The sequence below is a fragment of the Xiphias gladius genome, chromosome 7, assembly GCF_016859285.1.
Source record: "Xiphias gladius isolate SHS-SW01 ecotype Sanya breed wild chromosome 7, ASM1685928v1, whole genome shotgun sequence".
Classification (NCBI taxonomy): Eukaryota; Metazoa; Chordata; class Actinopteri; order Istiophoriformes; family Xiphiidae; genus Xiphias; species Xiphias gladius.
The window spans coordinates 9,228,517-9,243,524 of NC_053406.1; the positions used below are offsets into that span (position 1 = coordinate 9,228,517).

Here is a 15,008-nt window from a genome sequence, read left to right on the forward strand (position 1 = left end):
GCTCCTTCTCCTACCCCCGCAGAAACTCTTGGCAGACAAAACAGATGGAGCGGTATTAATTTAACGCCTAAACAATGACCATATGACAGGAAGAGCAGATTAGGTACTCTTCCTCACGCTGATTTGATCAGGAAAAAACAATGTTCCGCTAGTATGTGAGCTGAAAATAGATATTAACTGAGGGGATATTAGCTGTGGAATTAATACATGAATGAAAATAAGGCAAATGAAATGATGAAAACCACTACACATATGCACTTAGATAAATTTATATGGATATGTTACATATCATAGTACATTTTCTGTTCATTTTTAGCAAAGTTCAGTGCTGAGAAAATGTCAAAAAAACTTACGTACAAACTCAGAATTGTAAGATATTAAATGAACAGTATGTGGCCTGGCACAAGTTACTGTAAAATATGTTGAAATACCAATAATGTTGACACGAAGGAGTCCAGAGTATTGAAAAAATGCCTTTGAACGGGGAAGAATTGACTCTGAATCTGCAACAATCAATATTTAGAGATAACCAGGAGTTTTTAGGATTGGTAGCAAGTTTGAATTTTTATCCAATTACTTTTTCTTGACAGCAGAATTGGCCAAAAATATCAAATAAGTCAATGTGACTTTTAGAAGAACAAGCAAGATATAAAATACACACAATTCATTTACAGACAGAGTAAAGATGCTTAGTAAGAATGAGTGTGCACTGTGCCGCCATAGCTTTCGTCTGTTTCCACGCCGCCAGAGACGTCTTTCAGCTTTCAGAGTCCATGATGAAGGTCTCAAAGTTCGGGTTGAGCTCAGACACCAGTGCATCCACAAAGTCCTCGATGGTGGGCCGTCTCTGCAGCATCCCTGTCACACAAAAAACACAGGGCAGCATGTTTCAGGGTGGCTGTGCGTGTGTGAGAATGTATTTTAAGGATGGTTTTATTTTTTAACATTTGCATTTGATGCATATAGTCAGCGCAGTGTTGCAGTCTAATTAGTGTATCTTAAAGTGAAAGTGTAAGGAAATTTCCACATTTTGGACAACAAAACTTCATTATTATATCTAATCAAGACGGTGTGCAGCGCTTTTTGTTTTTCTGAACCGCACCCTCACACAATCCCTCTGTACTGAAAAGAAATGAGAACCGGCACAGAACGTCAAAGGCACAAGCTTTGTGGACACCTTTAACGGGCCTCAGATGGTGATATGACCCAGCAGACGGTGTGTAGTAAAAAACAGCTATGCTAAGTTCTCAACGTCTTCTGTTTCTGCCTTTAACAAAACTAAAAAGTATACTGTACATTTCATAGAGCTTTACAGGGGTGATACTGAGCTCACACACATACGCAGGACACACTCTCATTACACCAGACTGTGACTAGTGCTGTACAGCAAATATGACTGTGTAGCTGCGAGCAAGCCCTGGGAATGTCTGTCTGTGTTTTCAGAGCCTGTCTGCCAGCTCATGCATGGAGGACTCCCTTGCTCGCTTTACAATTCAGCTGCGCGCCCGCTTTGAAGTCAGTTCATTTCCCCTTGTGTAGCTGCCAATGTAAATAGGCACCCTCCCCCTCCCCCGCTTTGCTGCATGGGTCACCTCCAACACACACACATGCACGCTTGCACACTTACACACAAGCAAGTCTGCACAGGCACGCATGAATGGAGACGCAAAGAGTTTCACACAGCGATCTTGAAAATACAGAAACACATCAAGATGTGGACAGTCGAACACAGACGCGCGCGCGCGCACACACACACACACACACACACACACACACACACACACACACACACACACACACACACACACACACACACACACACACACACACACACACACACACACACACACACACACCCTGGGGAGTGTGGATGTGTGTTGCTGCCATCCTGAAACTGGCTCAGCAGGTAGAAACTGAGTGCAGGTCTGGCATGGCCTGCAGTGAATCACCTTGCATGAGAACATCAGAGAAGGGATTATCATCTCCTCTTACCCACCGGTCGCACCCTGCCCCTTGGCTACAAGATGATACCAATGTACATGGGTCCGTAACACACCGCCACCGCAAGGCCCCTGGATTACGGAATAATAACAGAAAAGTGCTGTGTGTTGTCATTTCAGTCCTGAATTTAATTCCAAGATAACGTTATGGAGTCTGAGGTAAAAGGCCCAACAGTCCTGCACAGACATCTTAGTCTATTCATTTTTAATTAATGAATATCTTTTCAATGAAGAAAAACAAGACTAAGAGTCTACAGCCACGCTAGCAGCTCTGTGAGGCTGTACTGAGCTAAATGCTAGCATCTGCATGCTAAAATGCACACAATGACAAAACTAACATGCTGATTTTTTTTTTTTTTTTGTAATAATAAGATACTAGACCAGAAGAAACTTTTGAGTATTTGGGTAAAGTTTCAAAAGTAACAATGTATTAACTAGATTATTATATGGTGTTTGTGTACTGAATGTGTGACACATGCAGTGCAGGCCCTGCTATTTCTAAAAAGTTATTTTTTAAAAACACGATAGTCCTGGGGTTCTTAAATCATACTCCAGTTGTGATTTTTTTTTAAAACTTAATTTTACTTAGCCAGCTTGTTTTCCGTTTATGAGCATTAATAATGGCTGGCATGCTAACTATCACTAGCGATTTGCTTTGCAGCTACCAAACCCAGCAGAAACCTCCAGCTCAACAAATTGCCAATATTTGTATCAAACGCCCTTCAAGGTCTCATTTACCACACTTTCTCATTTTCAAATCAAATGCTCCACTATGTTCACCAGCTTGTCTCTCTAAGAAGTCTCTGGCGACAAAGCCAAAACAACGAGCTTAAAGTTGCTAAAACGCTTCATAGGGCTGAGGGGAACTGCTTTAGAGTCAGGTGATATTTCTCCGTGCGTTTGTCATAACAAGTGACACCTCTTACATTACACATAGATATTTGACCCTTTTTGATAAAAAAAAAAAAAAAAAAAGATTACTGCAGCTTTAACCTAAAAGTCTTCATGATCAGGGAACTCTTGCTTAGGAGGGAAAATACTGTATATCCGTGGTCACAACTGATTACATGTCCATGGAATACTGGACTAATTCTTGGATAAATATCCTCTTTTCCGTTGCCCCACTCGGAACAAAGGTCAGCGTCAGACACAGACAAGCATCCTTGACGGTCAAAGACGATTGAAGGATAGTCATCACCCCACTCACTACACCAGTATGCAGCACAAAAACAATGTAGAAACAGGCGCACAGGTACACACATGTTCTGACATGACACTTGTTTACTTATTACAGTACGTGAGCAGACAGAGCTGTGGGATCAGTTACACATTTGAACTCTCCATACACTGTCTGTAGCGTCAACAGCACTTTCTCTAATAGATGTAATTTCCTGACTGTTTATCCACAGGGGGATCTGATGTCTGGAGTACTGCGTGCCACAGGTTAGTGTGTTAAACAAGCAAAGTTTACATGACAAGAGTTATGAGACAGGCAGAGAGGAAGAGGAGAAGCAAGAGAGAGAAAGAGACAGAATTAGAGATGGAAAGGGAGGTGCGATCATGAAAGAGGTTAGGCAGGTAAACACCGGCTTCTCATCACCAGCTGCCTGTGGTGTCAGCACCTGTGGTCTCACTGTTGGCGTCGAACGGTAGATGAAGACAGGATCAACAATAAGCAATGAGTGAGTCTTTTCTCAACCCAGATCTCTGGGAGAGTTTGAGAGGAATGCACAGATAACCTCAAAGTCATAACAACAGTTTTGAGGAGTATCTGATCTGAGAGGCTGCTTTTATAGATATACAAAAGGAGGCGGGGCTGAGTCAGACAAAACAGAGAGAGCCTTAACTTCACTTTAAAAAACTCACAGGGACATCAAAACGGCACGTAGAACTAGTCAAATCTGATAAAAACTGCTTAAACTGTTAAGTGACTGGTCCCCAAAATAATGTTTACAATCCTTTTTTTCCACAGGTTATACTTCTACTGTGCATATGCAAGATGTCGCTTGCATCAGTTCAACAACACCATTGGCTAGATGTGTTTCCCGGTCGGCGGTTACAAGGCAGAAGATTGGCTTTTGGGGGGAAGGGGCGGGATGTGTGTCTTAAAACTGCCAACTTTGGCGTTACGGACTGTTCTATTCAAAATGCCCGAGGTGGTTTGAATCCTCTTATAACGTGTCACAGTAAACTATGGATCATCAGAAATCCACAAACCTGCTGCATACTATACTATAAAAACATACATTCACTGAAATATATCAAACATGTTTTTCATTTAAATTTTAAGGGTCTGTTTACCCAAATGCCAAATGTTTTCTTTCTTACCCATGGGTGTGAATTTAATGATACATGTTCAAGTGAAAAGAATTATTGGCAATATATAAAGGTAGCTCATGAAAAGCTGATTAGTTAACAACAAAATACCATATAGAGTATTTCATTGTCACTTAGACATTAATAATTGTAACATATGTACAGATATGTTTAAATGCCTTATGTTACATAAAAAAAAACACATTACCCATAATTCTATAGAACGAGAGGGGTGAGATTAAGTTTGTTGTTGACAGCCACTAGTTGTGGGTATTGGAGGCTGGCGCGTGATAATTTAACACACGAAAGGCTAGAGTTTTGAGATATCTCCTCTGGAATTTCTGCCTCCAGATGAACACGATGGATGTGAATAAAATTTAATTTGTGGTGCTCGCGGCATTGAGAAAAATGACACGTAACTCTGGCTTCACTGTCAACAGTTTTCATTGGGACTTTCTCTTACCCAGTGTTGTTCCAATGACATGTGTTGACAGCAGGGCTGCAACTCATGATTATTTCTATTGTCGCGTGATCTGCAAAAATTTTCTTGATAAAATGTTGTAGCCTATAACATGATAAAAACAGTGACAAAATGCTGTGTACAATAATTTCTTGAATTTGCTTGTTTTGTCCAACCAACAGCCCAAGCCCCAATGATATTTAATTTACTTTCATATATGACAAATAAAGGCAGCAAATCCTTCAAGCAGAGAATATTTGGCATTTTTGCTTGAAAAATGAATGAAATGTTTAACTGATTATCAAAATAATTTCAGATACATTTTCTCTTGATTGGCTAATCAGCTAAACATTGCAGATTTTTTTGGGGGGCGAACAAACCCTTATATTGAGCTTGACAGTACTCACAAGACCACCTCACCAATTACCAAGACAGCTGAAATCTACTCTATAGATTCACACAGGCCATCCAGGTACTTGTGGTTTCATCAGTATGGATACTGTACGGGCCTCTGTGCATGCTTGTTAGCAGAGTTAGAGTGGGCAGAACTGTACACTCACTCTTGGCTACGCACAGAGGAAACACCAGAGCCAAACTAAACATAGGCTGTGCTTTGTGTCCATTGTCGAGAGAGCCTCAGGACAGAGGCTTCGCTGTGAGAGTCATCTCGTGTTTAAGAGTTTCCATTTCCATTCATAATGGCACTGACAGCCATTGAGGAAAAAGGCTTCTACCCATTACAGTCATCTCAGGGCCTGCGGCATTAGCCAACTTGGCCAACAAAGTTGGGGTAAAGCAGCAGGTGTTAAGACACATGACGAACAAAGTATTCAAAATAACAGTGGGTCTATTCCAGCAGAGGTATTCTCAGACGAATGACTGATTAAAAAAGCACTTTTTAACCAATACCTTGATTTTCAGATATACGCATTTAGGCCACAGAAAAAGGCCTCACTGGATCAATTGGATGTTGAGTACCTTGCTCAAGGGTACTTCAAGAGTACTTGTTAGGGAAAGAAAGTGCACTACTCATTCTCTATCCCTGCCCAGTTTTTCCAAGCAGTGTGGGAACGTTCAAATCCCAGACCCTCTTCTTTGGTTCAACCTCCACGGCCTCTTCTTGTCTGTAATAGTTATTTTCACAAAACAGAACAGAGGGATTCTTACTGAGAAATGGAAACTCATTTTAAACTGACATAGCTCTTGGCTTTTCTGCCTTTTTACCTCTTACAGGAGTATATACACAGCACGCACAGAATGACTTGTTTATTTACACAAAGGGTGGTGGGTGATGGGTATCAGTCAAATGAAGACCTATGCGGCTGGCTAACAGCTCTGAGGCCTTGGTAATGACAGCTCTCTGATTATCAAAATAATTTCAGATACATTTTCTCTTGATTGGCTAATCAGCTAAACATTGCAGATTTTTTTGGGGGGCGAACAAACCCTTATATTGAGCTTGACAGTACTCACAAGACCACCTCACCAATTACCAAGACAGCTGAAATCTATTCTATAGATTCACACAGGCCATCCAGGTACTTGTGGTTTCATCAGTATGGATACTGTACGGCCTCTGTGCATGCTTGTTAGCAGAGTTAGAGTGGGCAGAACTGTACACTCACTCTTGGCTACGCACAGAGGAAACACCAGAGCCAAACTAAACATAGGCTGTGCTTTGTGTCCATTGTCGAGAGAGCCTCAGGACAGAGGCTTCGCTGTGAGAGTCATCTCGTGTTTAAGAGTTTCCATTTCCATTCATAATGGCACTGACAGCCATTGAGGAAAAAGGCTTCTACCCATTACAGTCATCTCAGGGCCTGCGGCATTAGCTAACTTGGCCAACAAAGTTGGGGTAAAGCAGCAGGTGTTAAGACACATGACGAACAAAGTATTCAAAATAACAGTGGGTCTATTCCAGCAGAGGTATTCTCAGACGAATGACTGATTAAAAAAGCACTTTTTAACCAATACCTTGATTTTCAGATATACGCATTTAGGCCACAGAAAAAGGCCTCACTGGATCAATTGGATGTTGAGTACCTTGCTCAAGGGTACTTCAAGAGTACTTGTTAGGGAAAGAAAGTGCACTACTCATTCTCTATCCCTGCCCAGTTTTTCCAAGCAGTGTGGGAACGTTCAAATCCCAGACCCTCTTCTTTGGTTCAACCTCCACGGCCTCTTCTTGTCTGTAATAGTTATTTTCACAAAACAGAACAGAGGGATTCTTACTGAGAAATGGAAACTCATTTTAAACTGACATAGCTCTTGGCTTTTCTGCCTTTTTACCTCTTACAGGAGTATATACACAGCACGCACAGAATGACTTGTTTATTTACACAAAGGGTGGTGGGTGATGGGTATCAGTCAAATGAAGACCTATGCGGCTGGCTAACAGCTCTGAGGCCTTGGTAATGACAGCTCTGGGGACAAGAATTCAGCAGAAAAGTTCCAAAATTGTTATCCAGTCTGCAGCTACTGCTGGTTGAATTTATCAAACACGTGTTACCGCCTAGAAGGAGTTTTATTGTCAGGGATAAAGAATCTGGGAGTAAACTGTCTGAAGACCTACTTTCTTCTAAAAACTGATAAATAAAAGAGTGCTCCCGTTTTTTTGCAACAGAAGAGGAAAGATGATTATTTTGAACACGCGAACAATTTAAAGATTTTAATTATGACTTAAATATACACATTGGATTTTCCACAAAAGCGTACTGTCTAAAAAGAACCCATAAATTGCTTTCTTGGCTCACTGAAAGAATGTGTAGCAGGCACTTCTATTTTTACCTGGATCTTGCTATTACAGCACTACTCAGCACTGCTGGAAACTGTCCTTAACCAATCAGAAGGCTTAGCTGAAACTGGTTGTTTTAAAAGAGCCATTGATCCCACTCCCATGGGCTTGGCTATGCTCTGTTTTTTTTTTAATGATTTATTTGATTGCTTTCATAGGCCAATTGCACCTACTTGCAACTTGGAGGATTAAGCAGCATTGCGCCAAATCTGTACATTTAAAATGTGAACTGCAGCATGCAGTAACATGAGCCTCAGCCCCACCTCCTCTGCAGCGTCATAGTCCTTGTATGTTCATGACACTATGTTCTTACACTGACTCTGCACACAGAGCTCCAAGTCACTCAAGTCAGAGAAGAGTATGTGATCACACATTTCAAAACACATTTCTGGCTGATTCAGTAGCTGTTTAGCTGTTGCTCATAACCATTTGAAACATGTCAAGGTTTGAAAAGCAGTTACCTCTGTCAGACCTGGAGGCAAACCATCAGCTCAGTGCCTCTGTAATTACACCTTTGAAGTTCAGGAAGCTTTTTCTACGAACCACACTTAAGACAGGGCCAGAAAGCAAGTGGGACAAGGGTGATGACAAACATTGCACTGGGAGGCTCTCTGTTGAGTAAGTGCCTTCACAAAAGGGAATTTAAAAAAAAAAGAAAAGAAAAAAGGACAAAAAACCTGCAGCGTTAATGAGGATAAACCCTACAACATTCAGTAAACCAACCTCTTGATGTAAGAAAGGTTTCCCCATCTTTACAACTTAACAAAGTCTGAGATTCTAAGGGTCAGGTTATGCTCAAGAAGAATTAGTTCATTCAACATGTTGTCCGACCTCGTCCTGAGGCATGAGTGTTTATATCTGTTCTGAAAAACAGACTGTCAGAGAGACGTGTACTCATTTAAATATGGGGATAACGGCACACACCTTCAGACAATCTCTACTCTAAGAAGTTCAGTGTTGCACTCAGCACTGAACATAAAAAGGGCCAGAAGTAATTTTGTAACAAATGAAAAAACAGAGAGAGAGAGAGAGAGAGAGAGCCCGTGAAGTGGGTGTGACTGTCGGACTATCAGTTTCAGAAAGTCACAGAAATTGTGGGACACAGTCCCTCTCATTCCGACGTCAGAACGGTGTGGAGGGATGGGGTTTCCAAAATTGTTCGAGCACCCGACAAGCAGCTCTGATGAAGTATACTGGTGCCTTAAATGTGTGTCAGATATCTTCATGCCCATGGATAACTTTCAGCCATGCTAGCTGTGTGACAGTGTAGGTCTGTCGGTCCACCACTTTGGTCCAGACTGAAATATCTCAACATTGATGGGTTGTTTACCATGAAATTTTGTACAGGCATTCATGTTGACCAGAGGATGAATCCCTCTGGACTTTCCTGATGCTGCGACTTTTCATCGAGCACCACCATTAAGTTTGCAGTTGTGGTTTTGAGTGAAATATCTTGAATAGTTATAACTTTGGCAATTTCCTGACTTTTTCTCTAGCGCTGTCATCAGGTCAAATGCTTAATTTGTCCAGTACTTTGGTTTCTTTTGTTGGTTTTATTTAAATTCCATCAATTTGGTTAGATCTTCATTTCCATCACAAAAAAAGCTAAAACAAATTGCCCTCTATGTCTGGAGCGATGCCAAGTATTTCTTAAGATGTTTCAGGACTTTTATAACTTTATTCTTCACAACTCTGTGATCATCAAAAGGCAAATGACTTACTTGATCAGTAAATCAAGCATGTCCTCGCAGTTTATGGAGCATTGAAAGATAATTTTCATAACAAATCATGTCTGTTTTTAAGTAAGGGCTATAAAGGGTGTATTTTGCAGCTTTACATCTCAGCTGTGAAGTTTATCCAATCCTCTCCCTTGAGTTCAGACAGAACTATACATCATCGTCACAAAAGTGCTGTGGGCCTGTACAGACCACCCTGCTCTTGGGGTTTATTAGCAACTACGCAAGCAGTCATAACAACTATTCAGTCAAGCTGCCTCTGGACAAAGAACTAACAGGGTCCTGGGACTCGGCTGCCTAGCCCAAGTAGATCCATTTTCTGTGCTTGGTGGTCAGGGCTATGGGAACAGTCTGGGCCATGAAAGCCCTCTCTGTAGCGAGACCCGAGGTTCACTTCAGTCAGTCGCTCACCTTTCACTCTCCGTCCTTCCCTTTCTCTCCTTTTTCTTCCCTCTTACTCTCTCTGGCTCACTCAGTCCTGATGTTGCTGGTCGGGATTTAATGCCCAGGTTTACATTTCAACACCGTCTTTCCTGGGAAAGCTCCAGTAGCGGGAAGCGAGCCATGCATATAAAGACTGGCCTCTGATTAGCCTTGCCGAGCCTGCTCTGGTTCCCCTTCTGCCCTTGTGCCCCCTCTACCACCTCGCCGACAGGGATACCAGGGAAATGTTACACACCTCCATTTGCAAGGGCCTTTGTTTGAAAGGATTATGTGTAATGGGTTGGATCTGGATTCACTGTCCTTCCTCTAGTCTTTTAGTCTCCTCTGGCCTAAATACTCCTGTAGATATAAAAAGGGCCCTTCTTATTCGCTTCAAAATCCTTTTCCGATCCCCAATAGGAATTCAAGATGGTTGCTATGAAACTCTCAACCCTGCAGCGAGGGAAAGAACAGTGAAAAGCTAAATGTTTCAGCACATGCGCCGATGTGGCTGTATAACTCTGACTTCAGCGTTCACGATGTTAAGGTAAATTATGAGGACATATATAGCCATCAAAATGGCAAGGCGGCTGAATGAGTCTTCTTTAAAAATTGAGGGAGTTTTTGCTTCAGTTTAGGCATTTCTCCAGACCAAGAACAGATTTTATTATGTTAAAAAAAAAAGAAAGAAAATGTTTTTTTAGATGATTATCATAAATGCAGGTGCACAGAGTGAAACTGGGCTGAAAACTTTATTATAGGACACTGCCAAAAATGTTGGACTGAAACGAACATTTAACCATTTTAAGGCTCTTTTAATTTGATCTTTATTTTTTTTTTAATAAAATTAAAATTTCTGATCTTACCCATTATTACCAGTGCACGCATGTTTACAGTCTTGAGGCTCGTACTATGACTTATAGTTGGGAAAGACAGCCAGAGGGATCAATATGACCCTGATAACTATTCTGCACACAGGGCCTTGGCCTATAATTAGAGCAGATTTCACTTCAAAGGGAGACATAAAACCAAATAATGTCAGTTCAACAACAGTTAATTGGACAGTAGATCTAATAACAAGGATCTGATCTGTTGGCGGCTGTAATTTCAGAGGCTGGGTGCAGCCTTGGTTGGAGTTGTCAGAGGGACAGGGAGAAGGGAGGAGGTGACCCCGAGGGAGAAATTTACAGTACACTCCCAAATGTCACCTGATATTACTACTCCCTCTCACCTTCTCTTGTGCTGTCCTGTCCGGACATGCCTCAGCAACTGCTCAAGGAGGGGAGGAGAGGAGCAAGTGACGGGAGAATTAAGTGAGGAGGGCCACGGGAGGAAGCCGTTTTTTTGCATGTCAATCCTACGTTAAGATAAACTACGGCTTCTGCTCAGTGACATAATCGGATTAACTACAGTTTGATGGTTACCAACCTGGAGGAAAGCTGAAAAACAGAGTGCTGGTTTAGCGGGTTGGAATGCTAACATTTGCTGATTAGTATACAGTGCAAAGTACAGCTGCGGCTGATGGGAATATCATTAGCTTTACAGGTGTTTAGTCAAACCAAAGTATGGGAAAAATTTAATATTTGACCTGGTGCTGGCACTAGATGAAGAGCCAGGGGTCACAAAATCAGTAGGATTCATTGTCTAGGGTGCATGAATCTCTGCTCAAAATTTCAGGGCAATCCATCCAATAGATTAACCAAAGGCAAAGTTGTGGACCGAGTGGCTGACAAGGAAATCTGTCGCTAGCGTGACTAAAAATGTATTTGATCTGAAGTGGTTAAGCGCACAGTGGAATGTACCAGTCTGAGATCTCAGCCCTGCAGAGTCAACAGTGTTTAGCACTCAAACCCATAATCATCCACGTTTGTCTTTCTCTCCTACATTTTGTCTGTGCACAAAAGCGATATATACATAATGTCAAAAGATTTTTTTTTTTTTTTTTTAAAGCAGATCAAAATTGAGCTTAGAAAAAGGTTGGACCAAAGTAGCATGAATACTGTGTGGCTGCCACACAGCGAGTTGACTTGACAACTTATATCGCAGAAGCCTACCATATTCTCTGAGTTGACAAAGCTCCTGTAAACAGAGATAAGAACCTTGGGGGGGGGCGGGTTAACTGGTAAATGTGTGCCACTGTGGACGTTCAAGCACAGACTGGGCCAAACCACAACAGCTGTGAACAACCTGACTAACAGACTCACAGCTGCGTCTGCGTGATGACAAGCTCAAGTTAATACTACCTCAGGTGTCCTTCAATACAAGCTTTACAAGTGAGGTGAAAAGGAGTGAAATGAAAGTCAAGAACACTTGTTTATCTAACTTGCTATATAAATACCTAGCTGCCCCAAATTATCGCTATTAATTGATGATTCTTCCTTGGCATTATCAACCCAACAACAACATGTCAACATTATTTGCTGGTTAAAGTGCTGTGTAAAAACAATTTGATGTGTGATGGAAACTCCCACATTCTCTTGACATTCTCTTGACCCTTTTTCTGGTGCTACTGGAAAGGTATGGACCGACACTTTAATTCCTAAACTGAAGGAAACCTGGAAATGAACTCAGGGGAATCCTGAGTTCATTTATGGTAACCATAGACACTGGAGGGAGAACTGAGGCCTAAAGGTGTGATTCCTAAGCCTGATGTAAGAGAATAAAGTGTTTCATCGTCTTTTATGGGTAATAACAAAAAGAATCTTTCAACGTTTAGGGAAAAAAAAAAAAAAGACTGGACATGGTAAGTTACCTTCCACCATCAGCATGGGCTCCTTAGCTCCTCCATGAGCCAGCATCTCCCGACGGTAGCGTTCACCCATTTCCCTGAAAAAGACACAGAGAGCAAGGAAAAGACAGACACAGAAGAGAAAGAGATAAGGTTACAGACACCTGTATTCTCCCCTGTCAGCTCCTCGTACTCTGTCAGCCCCTCCACCGCTGCTGCTGCCACTTGGAGCCCAGGGCCAAGTCTCCTAAGATGCCTGCTCACAGCAGACAAGTGACAGGAAACAGATATCTGACAACTGCAGGTGGAACTAAAACATTCTCAGAAGGAAAGCAAAGACAGGAAGACAGAGAGACGGCAACGGAGAAGAAAAGGAAAGAACAAGAGAAGTAGAGAGAAAATGCTGCAGGGCTCGAGTCGATGGAGATACGGAAGAGGTTTTGTTTTTCAAAATAATGTCTTTGTGCTTTGTCCAGGGGCAAACACTTGTGATAAGGGAGGGTCTGGTAACGTGGATGAGGATTGTGTGTCTGTGAATTACGGCATACACCTGCCAAGGCGGTGCGTGTTTCACAATAATGTCACGTTAAATGTCAGGCGGCAGGGACTTAAACAGTATCCAGGGAAGGCGGCCTGTCAGAAGGCATCTGTCTCAGCACTCTAAATGCAAAACAGGTTTACGACGTGCCTTCCCATCATTTGTGTAACTCTCTCACCATGAACACAAGGTTACAAGTGCCTGAAAAGAGAGTCAAAACTAAAAGTTAATGATAACATATCTCATACCTCTGTGGAAACTGAAACACAGGAGCTGAGTGAACCTCATGAACTTTGTGATTCTACTGTTGGAGACTTTCATTGTTTTGACTTGAAATGGGATTATTAAATTTGTAACTTTCCTCTCTTTGGTCCCAACTCCATTCCACTCAAATAAGGCATATTATTCAATCAATTTTATTCGGATCAATCTGAAAATCATCATTTATGCTGTCATCTGAAAAGTAGGAGCTTGAAAACAGAAAAATATGAGCCCATGCTTTCAGACATTACACAAAAGGTAGAGTAATTATATGTAGAAAACATGACATTTTTGTACTCGAGATCGAGATTAAAATGCTTTTAAAGTTACAGATTAGATTCCTCGCTTGCACTGTGTAGTGAACTACAACCTGGGATCAGTTTTGGGGCTACTGACAGAGACTGTCAGGGTTAACTGAAGAGAATATCGCACCTCACAACCCTTTTGTAGCATTTGTAGCGTGGAGGGCACTCTGCATTAACATGGAGGGCATTATGAAAAAAAGTCAACTGGGGTACACAGCAGGAAATGGTTATATAACCATCCCTAAGCTGTTGCGTTATCTTTTTTCCCCTGAAAATCCTTAATATTCCTCAAATGATGATGAATTGATAAATGATAAATTATATGTACCACTTTTAAAGCAAGCTTATACTAAAATGTGAACATATGCTCATGTGCACAGGGAAATACATTTCCCTTATCTATATTAACTCCACTATTCTGTTATTTATTGAAATCCAAAAAATAGTGCAAATATTAGGTTTGAATATTTGACAAAGTAGTAACATGGACCTCAAATTTATATGCTTTTTTCTCTATTATCCATCACCACCAGTCAGCACCGAGGCAGAATCTCTGTTAGAGGTCCTTGCTCGTTTGGGATGGTCCTTATGCAGAAAAGGACACATTTTTTTTACCATGGCACGGGTGATTTATCGGAGGCAGCCACAGATCCTTTACTCTGTGAACCTTTCAATTAGAAAAAAATCTCAATGTCACTGTGTTACAGTTGGAAGTTTTTAATGGATCCAAATAAACAATAGACCACTTTCCCATTCGGGTTCATGGGAAAGTGGTCTCAAACTTTTGGACCCCACTGTATATTTTCTTGCTAAGAAAAGAAGGATCTGTTTTAATGAAGTATATAAAGAGAGAAATTAAGTTGACACAGTCAAGTTCAATACTAGTTCCTCTCATACAAAAGTGTACTGGATGGCAAATGCTCAATTTGAGCTTGTCTTACGTAAAAAGTTGAGGATATTCGCTTTTTCATTAGATGAAGGTTGAGCATTTCCCTCCAATTTCTGCATGCTCAGTTTGATAGTTTGTTATGGAATTTTTAACCTTAAGCAGCGGTCTCACCTGTTTAAAGGATCCTGAACGAAGCATTGTCTCCACACCATTGACGCCACGGCCCGGGACATGAGGTAGGAGTAATACTTGGCCCCATAGCCAATCAGGTGGCTGAATCTCAGCTGCCATGCCTATACCGCAAAGTTTAAAAAAAAAAAAAATAAAGACAGAGAGACACAGGGGCTTAATACATTCGAGCTGTCAACAGGTTCTACTGCAGCAGACTAGATTTGAGGGGAGAAGTGATAGCAGAATTCTGGCTCCCAAATAAAGAAATTACACAAAGACAGCATGCAATTACCCCTTGTCACTGTGCATCCGTTTTCACAAAATGAAACATGTAATGGGTTTGATGGAAACATACAGTAAAAAGCACAAACTGAGGCTGTAGATGAT

At 41.4% G+C, this 15,008-nt stretch overlaps 1 protein-coding gene across 2 annotated transcripts in view; it reads right to left on the reverse strand.

The window, feature by feature from the left end:
• Positions 1 to 35: 35 nt before the first annotated feature.
• Positions 36 to 15,008, reverse strand: part of LOC120791561 (mitochondrial intermediate peptidase-like) — a 28,910-nt gene continuing 13,937 nt past the window's right edge. For both annotated transcript variants that reach the window (XM_040130007.1, XM_040130005.1), the window contains 3 exons: positions 14,622 to 14,743; positions 12,482 to 12,555; positions 36 to 858 (listed from right to left, as the gene is read on the reverse strand). In XM_040130007.1, the coding sequence (XP_039985941.1) occupies positions 758 to 858; positions 12,482 to 12,555; positions 14,622 to 14,743 (297 nt within the window). In that variant the 3' untranslated portion in view covers positions 36 to 757. The remainder of the gene's footprint in view (positions 859 to 12,481; positions 12,556 to 14,621; positions 14,744 to 15,008) is intronic.